Genomic DNA, 16340 nt, shown 5'->3' with positions numbered 1-16340 from the left:
ATCTATCCTAGCAATGTATTTGGGTACAGAGTGATATTTGTCTTTTTAGTTCCCAGCCTTCAGATCAAGAAGGACAGCACTAAATTTAGTTGCCAAAGCCAAGGAGCCACATTGCAGGAATCCCATCTACACCTAGACCTTATTTGCATAATGAGACCCAGACCCTGAGAATTAATGAGATTGTGTCGGGGAAGGTCTTGGGTGGAGGTGACTGTTTTTCATGCATGGTAGTTGTTATCTGTGCCAGATGGCAGGCTGTAATGTCCACACAGCCTTTGAAACTCCGTCCATCTTGAGGCAGAGTGTATGTTCTTCCCTACACTTAAATCCAAAAGGTTCATAACCCTTTTCTAATAAGCTGAATCTTTTGGGTGTGACGGTGACCACACAGCTCTGCTCTCTCATGCAGTTAGGAAACTGAGGAGGCCATGTCCTTCCTAAACAAGCTCCCCAAGCCCCAGAGCTAAGGGACAGTATATATAACAAATAACTGGTGCTGGCTTAATCACCAAAGCAACAGATAACAGAAACCATTTGGCAGGAATAGTTAGAAGCTGGAATCAAACAATATGAAGATAGGTTCCCTGCACTGGATATTTTCCTTAAGCAGGTGTTGATGTAAGCACTTCCCATGGAGTAACTCACCAGGCAGGGCCGATTACAAATCCCTGAGACAGCTGTTATTATTGGCTCTCTTTTACAATGAAGGGACCTGGGGTTAATTAATTTGCCCCAGGTGAGGCAGCTATGGAGCCACAGAGTAGGATGCACCCAGTGGGCTGAAAAGTCAACTGTCCAGCATGCAGCCCGCCGCCCGTGGCTAGAGATAGGAGAAACCTTCAGAACAGGTGAAGAGTCTTAAGGACAGCCCCTCAGGAAGCTGGCCCTTTCTTTAGGTGGACAATAGAAGGAGAGCCCCTGACTGGGATGATCTGAGAAGTCAGGAGAGAGAAAGCATGTAAGGACATCAGAAAAACCTGCCTATGGATGCTCATGGCAGGATCCACAAACCAGCTCAACTTTTAAGGGCAACCAGACCAACTGCAAGCCAGCATGGAACCTCCCCGAAAGTCGTAATTGTGAGTAACAAACCCTTCCCAAGACAGTCATCTCTGGACCGTAGAATCGGGTCCATTGGGTTACCCTCTGCTGCCAGGGCAACACTATCCCTTCTCTCTCTTCCTCTAGCACTTACTTCACTCACCTCTTCTCTGGAATGATCAGGCTACTGTTTAACTTCAGAGATGAAAAAAAAAGTTCTCCCTCCCTCCCTCTCTTTGTGGTTTATTTGTTTTTGTTTTTTGTTTTTTTGTTGTTTGTTTTTTTCTAGACAGAGTCTCACTATGTAGACCAGGCTGGCCTCAAATTCACAGAGATCCACACGCTCTGCCTCTCAAGTGCTGGGATTAAAGGTGTGCGCCACTGTGTCTACTAGAAGGTGTAGCATACTGGGGACTGAACCCTCAGCCTCAGTGATTGTAGGCAAGCACCCTAGAAATGCACCACAGTTCCAGCTAAAATTCCCTTACTTGAATGTGGTTCATGACCTTGGTTAGCCCAGGGAGGAGCACTGAACTCACTGGACCTCTTCAGAACCGGATGTTTTCCTTCACAAGAAGCTCCTTGGAGTGCACTGGAGTTTTAAGGACTCCTCCACAGAATGCTTCTAAGACCAACGCTTTCCACTTTTACTTCTATCTAGCAGGCTCTGGCCCTAAGGAAGATCATTCACCAGAGACCCCCCCCCCAGCCCCATGCTACCACCTAGAAGAAACAGAGACAGTAGAAGCAGGGGTGATGCTGGCCAAGGGGGAGACAGTATTCCCTCGCCCTGCTGTCTGCTGAGTACACACCATGCATGGCAGGACGACTCAGAAAATTTCCATGGGAGAACGGAGACTAAATTCTCCTCCTGGGGCCACCCATGTGCTCCTGCAACCTTCATTCCCAGCAACAGAGGGTTGCATCAGAGGTGCTGACGTCTTGCTGTGCCCAGAAGGCAGAAGCACAGCTTCCTCATCAGGATCATTTCTCTCAAGTTGGGCTCTCACGGATGATGTGTGAGGATTCTCTAAGAATGCCTCTCCCATACTTGTAGATTCTCCAGAAGGGCAAGTGAGGGGAGCAGAGTTCTTGTCAAACAGTCTTTCTTAAGCCCTGAGTTTAAGAACTGAAATAAAAGATAAAAAGATGTTGGCTTTAGAGCATCTTGGTGAGGGGTCACTTGAAACTTTAGTGACCAAAGTGTGCTCAGATCCACAGCTGAGGGTCTTCGGCCTGAACCATCTCGGCTAAGCCATGGAGGTGCTGTCTGGAAGGGATCAATGTCAGTGTCTGGCCAAGACAATTTAATATGCATGCTATTAAGAGGCCAGTGGACGTCACTGGAGACGAAGGCAGATGTGTTACACTCAGTTCCACCTCCCTCCTATCCTATGTCTCAGTCCCACCTTCCAATAGAGACTGTGAGATCTAAAGTCCAAGGAAGGGTTGGGGACTTTATAGAAGACATTTCTGGGAATGTTTTTCTGCTGCTTGGTAATGGGGCTGACCAGCACACACAGTCAGAAGGCAGGCTGCAACAGGAGGGTTGACAGTTCTAGGCCTGCTTAGGCTACTCAGGAACACTCAGTCCCAAAAAACAAACAACAAAAAAGACACTTAAAAATAAAACTTACTTATTAATTAATTTAACAAGAGAGAAAGAGAGAGACAGAGACAGAAAGACCAACTAAAACACAGCCACACAGACTGCCTTTGGAATCCCCTGTAACCTTTCAAAGAAAATCTTCATTTATGGACCTTGGGTTCACTCTGACAAAGGGATCCTGTTGTGGTTTGTGACTTTCCCCCTTCCTCTTTAAGAAAACTCTTCCTTGCATTATCTTTTTCCTGCAATTGCATCATCAACGGATGACAAGATTGTGGAAGCTGCTCCAGGGGCAGCCTTGCTGTTTTCTTTCTCCCAGGGATGGATTCAGACAGGGTGATCACCTACTTAGCCTGCTGGTTCCATCGTGGCCGTGAATAAGCCCTCCTCACCTAACAGGAGGAGATTGTCAGCTAGTGCTTGAGAAGCCAGTGCTCTAAAGAGCATGGGAAGTGAGTGACAGCCCCAGGCACCAGTGAAAGAGACTGTAGCTCAGAGAAGGCCAAATTCCAGAGCCTCCTGTGATGTCATGATCAGCGATCCTCTTAACTTGGTGCTGGGGAAATGACACAAGTCCCCCATGTTTCCCATCTAATACTTCAACCAAGCACCCATAGAGAAAGCTTCACCTAAGAAATGGAGAAGGAATACCCACGGAGAAACATTAACAACACACATAGTTAATGTGCCCCTCTTTAAAATCAAAGGATGGCTCTAAGAAACTATGATTTCCAGAAGTCCCTGAGCTGCCTACTAGATTTAAAAAAAAGAAAAAGAAAAAAAAAAAAGGCACAGTAAACTCTGAACTTAGGCTCTTGTCTTACTAGAGAAATGGTGCCCGACCACGCCTCTGCAGTCATTCATCCTGAAGCACCAGCAAGTGAGATAAACAAGCACCAGGAGACACTCCTGTGGGAGACCAAAGTAGAGCATATTTGGAAAGCTCAGGTGGCAGGAGAAAGTGGTGGATCTCCCCAAATGCTAACTAACCAAGTCAGAAAGGAAACTCAGGCCAAACATAACCATATGTGAAGAAAACTGCCAATAGAGAATTCTAAAGTTCAGGGGAAAGGGGGAATCTGCCTGCAAGAATCTGAAGAAACTAGCCAGGCCTGGTGGCACACACCTGTAATCCCAGCACGTGGAGGACAGAAGTGGGAGAGCTGATACAAGCCTGGTGCACACAGTAAGCTCTAGGCTAGACAGAGCGACCCTGTGAAAACCAGCAATGGTGATGTTACAAGGAGACCATGGACTTCGCAGGAAACACTGAACTGAAAGATGCCTGAGTGTTCGAGAGCTGCCCTTACTGAAACAGTTGGAGATGCTTCTCAGAGCATTCTGGTCCCTTGGCCTGGACTGTCATTTGAGTAGTTTCAAAATGTGTCTAGGCCAAAAAAGCAAATGGGCAGAGGTGTGCCAGTAAGTGGTGCTGGTGATGAATACTAAAAAAAACTTGGATTATTCTTCAGGATTTGCAGCCAGCCAAGGACCCCCAGGTTAATAGTACCCAACAGAGAGAAAGAACCCAAAGTAAGAAGTCTTGTCCTGTAAGTATCTAAGAAGCAAAGTTGGGTTTTTTGTTTTGTTTTGTTTTGTTTTTTGTTTTGTTTTGTTTTTTTTGGTTGTTTTTTTTTTTTTTTTTTTTTTTTTTTTTGGTTTTTAGAGACAGAGTTTCTCTGTGTAGCTTTGGAGCCTATCCTGGCACTCGCTCTGGAGACCAGGCTGGCCTTGAACTCATAGAGATCCGCCTGTCTCTGCCTCCCGAGTGCTGGGATTAAAGGTGTGCGCCACCAACGCCCCGCAAGAAGCAAAATTTTATACTTCTATCGGATTCTTCCCACCAATTAACAAACTAATTAGAATAAAATTAAATGCACAAACTCTAAAACTGTCACCTGTGACATGACCTCATTGCTTCTCTGACTATGGACAGCTATCAGAACTTCCCCATTGGGCATGAAGGAGCCTGTCTCTACAGCTTGCAACCCCAAATCAAATCAGGGTGAGTCAGGGACCCTGCTTTGAAAGTCCAGAAGCTTTCAGCCATGCCCCAGGATCTCTCAGCAACTCTCCTGACAGCTGTAAACAATGTGCTGAAGTCGAAGCAAGGACCTGGCAAGGCTACAACAGTTCATTCACCCCGTGTAAGCATGATGAGAAGTTTGGAGAGACACTGACAAGTCTGGATCTTAGACTTCTTATTTGTGAAACAGAGAAAACCACAGACATCCCCCCGAAAGTGACCACAGCATATCACACACCCATCAAGATCTGTAGTATATTTGGGCCCTCCACAAGCTTAGCGTCCATACCCAGGGACTCCTATGGGCTATCCTAAAACAAGACCACTCTCACAAACAGGTTTTCCTCTCTCTGCCCCACCACAAATTCAACCCAGCAATTCTCGAGCTCAGATTAATAGAAACATCTGGGCGAAACTATAGTTTTGTGTACACTTCCCTGTCCTCAGTATACTTCTAGGACTTGAAATTTTTATTTGCCCACTCTTCCTGCTTACATTGGTCTAGGTTAATATTTGGTCAGGCTTGGTAGCACACTCCTTTAACCCCAGCACTTTGAAGGCAGAGGCAGACTGATTTCTGTGAGTTCAAAGTCAAGCTGGTCTACATAGGGAGGTCTAGCTAGTCAGGGCCACATGGTGAGAGCCAATGAAGAAGAGGAGGAAGAGGAGCAGGAGAAGTGGTGTGTGACATTTTATGTGCACTATCTTTTTAATATTCATAGCAATCCTATTAAATGATCACCACTTCCACTTTATAGGAAACTAAGACATAGGAAGTAACTTGCCCTGCACCTCCCATCTGGAAAACACAAAAGATGGGTTCCAAGCCCAGGTTCCTCCTGACTAGGTCATTACACTGTATTTAGTAGAATTTTCTGGTTTTACAGAAAGGGCATATTTTCAGAAACCTCATCTACCATCATAATTAATAGTGAACGTCTGGATGTTTTCCTCCATGAATAGAAAAGGCTGGCTGCTCTCAGCACTCCTATTCAACATTGTACTTGGCAGCCCTAGCTGGTGCAATAAGGAAAAAAAAGAAAGAAATGGAAAGTAGAAAGGAAAAATTGAACTTTTTTGCTGACAACATAATCATGTGCATAGAAAGTCCCAACAAATCCAAAAAAATAAAGCATTACTGTCACTAAAAAAAAAAAAGTGAATTTGTTAGAGTCACAAGATATAAAATCAACATTAAAAATGTCAGGGTGGGGCTACAGCTCAGTGGTAGCATGGTTGTCTAGCATTCATGAAGACCTGGCTTTTAATCTCCATCATCACATTCAAAAAATTGCTTTTTAGAATATGACATCTACCTCTTTTGAAGACCCCCTATGAAGGCCTCATCCTCCCTGGGGAGCAGAAAGGGTATGGGATAGGTAGGGTGTTAGTTGGGGGGAACAGGAGAGGAGGGGAGGGAGAGGGAATTGGAATTGACATGTAAAAAAATCTTGTTAATTCAAATAAAATGTTTTTAAAAAATGCTTTTTAATATTCTGTCGGCCCTCTGTATCTGTGGTTTCTTCATCCACAGACTGTGTAGCTATGCCTATGCTATCTACTTCTTTGAAGAACACACACAAACTTTCATCTTGTCATTGCTTCCTAAGCAATGCAGGTCAACACTATTGACACTGCTTTTACATGGTATTAGCTATTATAAGTAATCTAGAAGAGACTCTAAGAGGATATGTATAAGCCATATACAAACACTATAGCATTCATAAGGGATTTGAACAGCTGCAGATTTGGTTATTAATGAAGGGTCATGGAGTTTGTGTCCCTTAGATGTTAAGAGACAAGTACACTAGCAGTGAGTAACTGAAAAATGAAATCAAGTTAATAATACCATTTGTAATACCATCCCCAAACATGAAACACATTACGCTTGACAAAATATATACAAGCCACATTGCCACATTCATGAATAACCAAACATTACCAAGATGGTTTTCATTTGTTTGTTTTAGACAGGGTCTCTCTACATAGCTCTGTATATCATGGGACTCACTATACATAGTGAGCTAACCTTGAACTCAGAGAGATCCTCCTGCCTCTGCCTTCAGAATTCTGGGATTAAAGTCGTGTGCCACAATGCCTGACATACATTGTTTTTGGTTTTGTCTTTTTTATTTTTATTTTGTATGTATATGGTATTTTGCCTGCATGTTTGTCTATGTACTACTTGTGTGTGCCTGGTATCCATGGAGGCCAGAAGAGGGAGTCAGATCCCCTGGAACTGGAGTTATAGCCACCATGTGGGTTCTGGGAATCGAACCTGTGTCCTTTTGGAAGGGCAGCCAGAGATCCTAACAGCTGAACCACCTCTCCAGCCTACCAAATTGTTTTTAAACTAAGACTTTAAATGCTGCTTACATAATTAAGAACAGGGCACTATCACCCGAGTTCACCTTCCTAAGCTCCGTAACTATTTCTCCCTTTCTTTCATGTCTTTTTACCAACCATGGTCATGGCCTTCTACTACTAAGAATGCTGTTCTCTGTGTGGAATTGACTTTAATTAACAGATTTATCTCTCTTTATCATCAAACCACTCACACCTGATCTGTCTCTCACTTTTGGAATCACATCTCAAACCGCTCCAAGAAATTTCTTTAATTTTCTAACAGATAATGCCTTCCTTCTCTTCACGATGCTCTTCCGCCCCTCCCCCAAGCACTGTGTTGTCATAAATTACATTTCATATGGTCTAAGTTGAATTGCTGTTACATATGTGTACTTCAGAATTATAAATTCACCAATAATGGAATCTATAGCCAATTTGTTGAAATAAACATCTAAAGGATAAATATTTTTTAAATTCCCTTTAAATAACAAAACCTTTGGGATACAAATCACATTGCTGTCACAACAGAATTAATGCTACCCTGATGGTTGCACAAACTGGGTTAGGTATTTAGCCACTCGGTGACCTTCCTTTCATTCAATTCTGAGTTGGTTCATTTTGGTTTCTGTTAGATGGGCCAATACCAAGATCAAGGCCAAGTAAAACATCCCAGTCTAATGGACAAGGACAGTCCATTCTCAGTCTTCATAAACCAAAGAGGAAAGGGGGAGGGGCAGTGTCCTTAGAACAGGGTAGACAACCAATGAATGATTTAAATTAAAAAAAAAAAAGACATGAAGGATTTCTGCATCCAAAAAAGAGCATAGAGGGTAACCTGAGTGTCATTATCCTGGCAGGGGGTCTTACTGCTAGTAGACAGAGAAACCCTGGGGATACCTGTACCTCTGCCCTTCTGGAAACATCTGCAAGAGGAAGTGAAATGTCAACCACTTCTCACCCACCTCAGGAGGCTAGCAGCACAGCCATGTCCTGAGCAGACTCACAGAAATACCAGCTTTGGAGAAGCTGTACCTCTGTCCCAGAAAAGGTCCCTGGAGAGGTATTTGGCTCTCACTGCATATACAAAGTGGGAGGGGAATGTGACTGTAGATTGAGCTCATATGCCACACTCTCCTTGAAGCAACTAGCTGAGGGAAAAAGTACTGGATTCAACTTCATTTCATAATTATCAAAAGCATCACAGCTGATTGGTAACAACTGATCTCAATCAGTGCAATTTGTGTTTTGACCCCAGATTGGCAAAAGCTTCCCAGATTTTTGCCTGGTTCTAGCATGTCTTCTTCATGTCATTTTAACACCCTCTAATTGTCCTCCATGTCCTCTATGTGTGCCTTGCATGGCACTCTAGGTCAGCAAGATTGATAAGTATACATAGTTATTTTCTTATACTTATTAATTAGTTAATTCATTTATTTGGTGCATGAGTGTGCCTGCCACTGTGTGTGTACAGAAGCCTGAGGACAACTTGCAGAAACCAATTCTCTTCTTCTGCCATGTAGACTCTAGAGATGACACTCAGGTCACCAGACCTGACAGCAAACACTCACTCACTGAGTCATCTTCTACCTAGGCCTGGGTATTGTTATTATTAAAAGAGTCCATTTGAATTTCATAAAAAGAATAGACATTTCAGCACAGAGTGGGTTTGAGATATCTGGGTGGATTGACTGGACATGTTGACAATATGGCTTCTCCTTTAGCATGCTTAATTATGATGTTTAACAGACATCCTTGCAGTTTAAGGTGACACTTTCAAAACAGAATTATCTTCTAACGATGACTTGAGCCCTGCCACTCAAAGGAAAAATGAGCAGATCATGTAAAGATTTTATTTGGAATTGACATCCTCTTTTGTAATCTTATTTTCTACCTTTTCCCCCACTAGAAAGGAAAAAGGTGATGTTCAGTTTTAAATTTTAAGTGTACAGGTTGCTTTGTCACCAAAACTAATTTAAACATGAAAAAAAGACATTTTCAACTTTGTCATGATACCATACTGTCACAGTCAACTCAACCACTTACTCAGTTTTCTAGAGTTGCCTATATAATCCCTTGAAACTCATAAACTGGATTTATTTCTGTGTACAGACTCCAAAAGGTAAATTGGATGAAAGGCTTGATTCACTACAAACAGGGATGAAAATAATACTCATTTCACATCCATCTATCTAACCAAACTCAAAATTGAATGGAAGCATATTTCTTTAGTAAAATTTATACTAACAACACTTTAACCTTTGAAAAAGAAAACCCCAAGAATATGTTGCTAAAAACTGCACAGGGTGCTGGGCATGCAGCCAGGGCTACATAGTGAGACCATGTCTCAAAAAAAGGAAGAAAATTTTTAAAAAGACTTCACAGATTGATATTGATATCACCATTCCTTTCCCAAGTCAATATTTAAAACACCAAATGCCACTAAGCCAACTCAGGGGGTGGAGTCCCAGTGTTTAGATATTTGCATATTTACTTTCTCCTCTATGTACCCAAAGGGCATTTCCCTGATCCTCTCCAACATTCTAATCCTTTACCTCAGTGGACATCCTAACAGTTCTCAGATAACTAAATCCCTCTAGAATCATCAACATACAAGTATGGTCAAAGTCACATTCTTCACAGACATGGAATCCTGAAACTCCTCACAGCTGGCTGTGCTGAGAGCTTGTTGTATGGGCAGGCCTCACTTTCAGAGACAAGTCTTTGGGTGGCTTTCTTGAGCATCCCAGTAAGGACTCACAAAATCCACCGTCATGGAGAGAAAGAGAGAGAGAGAGAGAGAGAGAGAGAGAGAGAGAGAGAGAGAGAGGGAGAGAGGGAGGGAGGGAGAGGGAGAGAGAGTTTAATGGCATACGATGTAGATTTGGATGGCTGGAACTCACCATGCTGGGTTGAAGGCATGTACCACTGTGCCTGGCCATGGAATGTTTTAACAGCAATGCATCTGAAAACTGAGTTGAGAGTTTAGTTTTTCATCCTAGGATTATATTTGTGAGGTAAAGTGGAAAAGGAAGGTCTTTGACTAGATAACTTGACACAGAAAAGGACTCAGAAAAGAAAGAACCCAGGTAGTTAAGATATTGGGTTGTAACTGGGAAGAATTTACCATACAACTGTCTTAATGGCAGTTAACACTCTCCATCTACTAACACTATGAAAAAACAATTTTTAAGAGAATGACACATTTCAAAATTAGACTATTATTGTTTTAGGGTGGGGTAGCTGAAGGTATGACAAGGGGAAAACTTACACTCTACATTCTGATGTATTTTCTTAATTTTGAGTCATAAAAATATGTTTCTTATACAAAAACGTAAGTGCAGCTTCATTTTAAAAACAAGCTGTTACTAGAGAATAAAATTAAAAAGCTCTGGTTAATAAAGGATGATAAGGAGGCTACAAATGCCTTGATTAGGAGCTAAGAGGAAGTTAGTCCTTTAGACTATTAATCAGACCCAAAAGATCCCAAAACATTTGCTAATCAAATTAATAGTTCTTTTATTTGCATTTAAATTTGGGAGGGGGTGTGGCAGCCTACCTCTACACACACACACACACACACACACACAGACCACGAAGCATCTTCTCCAGCAAGATCTTCCTTTCCTACCTCTCAGATCCCATTAGTACTAATCACCATAGTGATTAAGCATATTGTGGCCAAGTAGTCTAATTGATAAAGGCTCCTTTGGAGGGGGAAAGAAAAAAAAAAAGAAAAGAGAAGAAAAATGGGTTCCCATGGTGACAAGCAAAGGCTATAGTCAGACTCAGCTTTCCCGAACAAAACTTGGTGTCAGGGATTAGAAAGTTGAGATTGTTTCAACATGATCTGGAAGCTCCTTTTATGAACTTGACTTCATCCACTCAAAAGAGTGTCTAAACTAGACATAGTACCAAACACTGCCAGGGGGCAGGGATGAGGACAAAGAAGATCTCAAAGATAAGATGTTATTTCTGTCCCACAAATTGCACTCTGCAGAGGAAAGCAACCACCCAAGCAATAATGGCACTGGGGTGCAGTGCAGTCCCTGAACCTATAACCAAGCCCCTGGGACCGGTCAGCTTCTAATCTGGTTTCACTTTCCCGTCTTCAAGCTGCAGCACAGCTGGCTTCCCAGCTGGCTGGGAAAGAAAAGATTCTGCAAATAAACCATGTTTTAAAAATATGCGGCCACTTTTGCTCTACTGAGTTCTGTGAACCACCTCCCTCTAATATGTGGATCCCAGTGCCAGATTGGTGTCAAAGTCCCCAGAAGCACACCTCACACTGGAGAACCACAAGTCAGCAAGTCCCAAAGGAAGCTGCTGTCTTCTTTCCTGCTGTCTCCACACATATCCAATTAGGAAATGGCTTAAAAACATATATCTGAGAAAGCAACAAGATGAGGATACTGTAAGAGATGCTCACCAAATACGTGTGATCAGCTCTTACAGTAGAGCACTATGTAAAGAACCAGACTCACTTGCATCGTGGCACAGAGCTATGCGTCCCTATAAGGTTTTGTAGCTCTACCTCTCCTTTCCACAGAAGGCTCAGAAAACTTCTGCATATATGCAAATTTCTTAGAAATGCAAAGATTTTCTTCTTTACCACTAGAGGTAGTCATTTTGATTAAATGCTATACATTGGACTTATAAAAGACGCCTGCCCCTTTGGTATTGCTCTTCCAGAGAGACCCCCAGCTACCACTCTACCTTAGATCACACACTCTCAGGCTATACTTCACAGTTGCAACTAGCCATTATGAGGTTCATTTAGAAGGGATCCAGTATGATCTTTGGGTGGATGTGACTGGGGCATGTGCTTTCACCCTCAAAATATCCTTCCATATGGCACATCATTGCTAAGTCCCCTCCCCAAACACAGTTTCTAGAAGACCTCCCCAGGAACCACACACCTCTGTAACCCAGACAGCTCAGAGTTGAAACTAGCTTAACAAAGTAACAATTCAACTCCAGTTGCTCAATATAACGGCCACAATGACAGTTTCCAAATGCCAGCTTCCCTATTTTGCAATGGGCAAATCTGCTCCAAGGAGAGAATGTTCCCAATGACCCTGTGGCCCACAGGGCTTTCTTTAGAATAGAAAACAGAAAATGAATGTGTTAGCTATTTCCTGCTGAGCACAAGGAAGGTGTTGTGGTTAGTTAGGCTGATTTTGTTTCCTCATTTAATAAGCCTTTACAGCACATGTTTTCTTTAACTGAATGGTAGAAAATATAGTTTACATTCTTCTGTCACATTATCCCCAATTCCATAAGTCTCCTCTTACAAAAAAAATGCCCTTTAGTTTCTAATCCTCTTATGTAAACTCCTCTGATGCCTATCTGTACACTATCATCCAAGGCATTCTTTTTTGTAGTCTAAAATATTTACTGCCATACTCATTCCTGCTCCTCGATAATTTATGATGTGTGAGGGCCTTCCCTTTACAAGTGATTGCAATCCTAAATTTATCTCTGCAAGAACTATACTACACATAAATAATACGAGCTGCCCATAGTCTAAAAGTGGAGTATATTTATGACCTCAAATCTTTCATGATCTCTGCATTCAACTGTTGAAACTATTAAATGCTCACTCAAACAACCAAGGTGCAAGGAAGGAGACACCACAGGGAACAAAGGGCAGGGATGACTGCTATGATAGTGGCTGAATAGCAATCAGTCCTTGGTGACCCTGAGGAGGCATCGTGTGGAGACATGCACTGTTCATATTCAGGAGCAATTCAACAACAACCCAAACAAAAGCTGTCCTTGGACAAGGTTCAATACATGTTTTTACTATCTGCTTCCCACTGCACAATACAGTTAGTTCCACAATTCCCCAAGGGATCTCAGATAAAATACTTAGTAGAATTTAAAAAGAGGAGAGGGAGAGAAATTCTTAGCTGGTCTCAACTTGTCATCATAAAACTTTTCAGAGCATAAAACCTAAATTAAAAAGCAGGAAATATTGCTTGGAATAATATCTGAACTGTAAACTGCTGTCATTCCCCAAGTTTTTCTCTCCATGGTAAGACACTTTCAAGATTCTTCTCATTAAAGGGATCAGGGTTTAGCACAGTGCTTAGATACACTCCCACAACTAACTGTCTAAAATTTGTCTCTTAGAGGAGTAGGGGGAGGGAAGCTTCCAAAAGCCAAAAACAGTGATTGCTCTAGAAAGATGAAAGCAGATTTTCCAGCTAGCTGTTACACTTTTTTTCCCCTACTCAAGCTTGTCTACACTACCCAGGTACCGTCGATAAACTGGTAAATACACCCACTTCTATGAGAGTTCAGGAGACCTATCACAATTCATGGCTCCAACAGACCTGGTGTTACACTAAACACCGCAGATTCAGCCTTTTAAAGAAATACCTTATTGAGAAATCATTGGGACTTAGAGACAATAAGAAAACGCTGTTAAAGTGTCATTTCTTTGACTTCCGAATAGGAGACCTTCACCCTGGGGCGGCACAGATGTGCGGGCTTGCGTTTATAGCCAAGCATTCCTGTACAGCACCCAACATTGTGAAGATAGATGCGGTCAATACATCCCGCCAGGAAAATGTTAGTGCTGAACTTCAAACATTCAGTAAATGCAAGTTACTCTCTCATCACCACCACCACCACCGTCAAAACCAGGTGAGATACTTCACAAACTGCTAAGAGTGTCTGCTCTCTGGGTCGGGGGTTAAGAAGGTTAAGGCTGAGCTACTCGCTTAGCAAAGACAGGCGAAGCACAACGGAGGAAAACAAAAACAAAACAAAACAAAACAAAAAAACAACCCAGAGCCACACGGAGAACGGAAAACAGTAGCAGAAAAAGTCCAACTCTGCCTGCGCCAGCGGTGTGGATGAGCCGAGCAACGAGCCGGGAGAGGAAGGAGGGGGCGGGGGCGATCATTCCCTAGGAGAACTTGGAAGCGGAGGCCTTCACAGCCTGGGAGTCTGCCCAGCTGCTCCTGTAGACCCTGCCAGCCTGGCCAAGGCAGGCCCCCGGGAGCGGAGCGGGCGAGGCCTCCGAGGGTCACTCCTGACTCACTGAGCCTCAGGCCAGCGCCGCCCGGACCTCACCGTCTTCCCTTCCGCTACTGGGCTATGATGGCAGCTTTCCAGCCCCACATGCCATACATCAGCCGCAGATCCCTGTTGGCACAGGCCAGCGCCTCCTCACCGCCTCTCGCCCCTAGCACACACACACTTTGAGCCCGAATCTCCTTCTCCCCTAGCCCACACCCTCACCCACCCGCGGCCGGCGCCCGGCCCAGGGGCGGCCCCACCCCCCGGCGGCCGAGCGCTGCCAGGCCTGGGCACCTGCGGCACCTCTGCGCCCCACCCCCATCCTCCGCCGCCTCCCTCCTCCCCCCTTTCTCCAGCAGAAGGAGGGGGCGACTCACCGCAGTCAGTGCACAGGATTTTGCCCACCTCTTTCTTGATGTTTTTGCCGTTAGGGTCGACCGGGGCAAAGGCCGTCTTAAAAACTGAGGGCTGCTCCGTGGGCTCCAGGAAAAAGATGTAGCGCTGGTTCCTTTCGAGCGGCACACAGGAGCCCACGCTGATCACCTGCTCGCGCTGCAGCCCCCCGCTCCGGAGCGGCCACTTGTCCAGCACCTTCACCAGCGCCACCCGACCCGAGGCGGGCGGCTCGCGGGTGCTGTTAGAGCTGGAGCCGCCTACCGGGGCCAGTCCCTGTACCTTGCCCTCCACCACCACGGGTGCCTTGTACGCCTGGTCCTGCACCGACTTGAGGCTGGGCGAGTAGCAGGCGAGCGACACACCGAAGAGCAGCATTGAGAAGCCGGGGGCCGGGTCGCGCCTCATGCCGCCGGCGGCTGCGGCTCGCGAGCGGGCGGGGGCTCTCGGGGCTGCGGGGCTGCGGCGGCTGCGGCTGCGGCCGCGCTCTGGGGGCGCAGCGGGACGGGAGATGCTGCTGCTGCCGCCGCCGCCGCTCTCGCTGCTGCTGCTGCTGTTGCTGCTGCTGCTTCTGCTGCTGCTGCTGCTGCTGCTTCTGCTGCTGCTGTCGCTGAGGCTGTAGCTGCTGCACGGAGCCTTCTCCAGTGGCGGCGGCAGCGCTGAGCAGCAAACCTGCCGCATCTGGCCAGGCCATTTGGGGGGCTCCGCCGCTCAGCCGCCGCCGCCTTGGGAGGGGAATCAGAGCCCTCTGGAAAACCGGAAACAGCGTAACGTTAGCGCCTTGAAGCCCTCCACCGGCAGCCCGGGGAGGTGGCCCAGCCAGGGCAGGGGACAGGCGGCAAGTGGGCCGCGATGCGCAGCCCGGCGCAGCGCAGCGCTCCCTCCCTGCGCGCCAGGACTTGGAGGAGGATGCGGAGGATGGGACGCCCGCCCACTTGCTCTCTCGCGCCCCCTCTATCCCCGGACCAAGTCAGGAGCGTGGCTTCTGCAGGGGAAGCTTGGAACTGCACTGCTTTAGTGCCCGCCTTCAGCCCGCAGGGGCGCGGGAGGAATCGTGCCGCCCTTTGCTCTTGGGGTTTATAGGCATGACAGTGGGGGTTAGTGCCGTGAGGAGAGAGGGTGGAGAAACGAAGAGGCTTCTGATAGCATCCCAGGGACAGGGGTGTAGGACACAGGGCGTGCCCCTGCCTTCAGCCCTTAGGCTGTAAGTATCAGGGAGGTAGCCAGGGCAGGGATGGAGTGCCTGCTTCTTGCCTCCAGGGCAGTCTTCTTCCCTAAGAGGACCCTGGAAACAGCCCCCCCTAAGAGTCCACCTGCTCGACCCTGCCACCGCCTGGTGACCGCTGGATATTCGAGCTGAGATAGATGATTCCACTCCCATCATTTTTAAAGGATCAGGGCTACAAGGAGTCTTGTCTCCAGGGGTAATGATTGGAAGTGGGTCCATCCGCCCAAACTCAGGGTTTCTCCAGTTGTCAAGGGGAACCAGGCTGCACGTTATACAACCCCATTTCCTTTTTAAAAAATCAACTCTTTAAAGGGGGGGTGGGGGGGAGGAGGGCGCTCTTGGGAGCTAGCTTAAAGCCAGAGCCTGTCAGGGCCAGAGAGGCTCCATGGAAATGGTTTGGGTTTTGTTTGTTTGTTTGTTTGTTTGTTTTTTTGGCTTGCTTTTGTAATCTGGTGCTTCCAAAAGCCAGTGTTTGATGCAAACATGTATTCCACAATCTGCACTTTTATCAGTGGGAGCTCAGGAAGTTTTCCATATGCTGCTGTTATCCTTGATAGATGTCAAGCTCAGAAATGCTTGTGAAGCTCTCTGAGAATCTGATTCCTGGTGGGCCCCACAGGGAAATTAGCCCAAGAAAGACTGACTTGAGCCAGGACAGCTCTTGGGGCGGG

General features: G+C 45.6%; 1 protein-coding gene across 1 annotated transcript in view; it reads right to left on the bottom strand.

Moving 5' to 3' along the window:
- The window catches only part of Nrg2 (neuregulin 2), a 179888-nt gene extending 164196 nt beyond the window's left edge, over nucleotides 1-15692 (bottom strand). The window contains 1 exon segment of the mRNA XM_027400776.2: nucleotides 14426-15692. Within this exon segment, the coding sequence (XP_027256577.1) occupies nucleotides 14426-15122 (697 nt within the window). The 5' untranslated portion in view covers nucleotides 15123-15692.
- Between the last annotated feature and the right edge of the window lie 648 nt (nucleotides 15693-16340).

The sequence above is a fragment of the Cricetulus griseus genome, chromosome 2 (assembly GCF_003668045.3).
Source record: "Cricetulus griseus strain 17A/GY chromosome 2, alternate assembly CriGri-PICRH-1.0, whole genome shotgun sequence".
NCBI classification, from domain to species: Eukaryota; Metazoa; Chordata; class Mammalia; order Rodentia; family Cricetidae; genus Cricetulus; species Cricetulus griseus.
The sequence above is the reverse complement of the archived record's forward strand: the minus strand, read 5'-3'. Positions and strand labels throughout refer to the sequence as shown.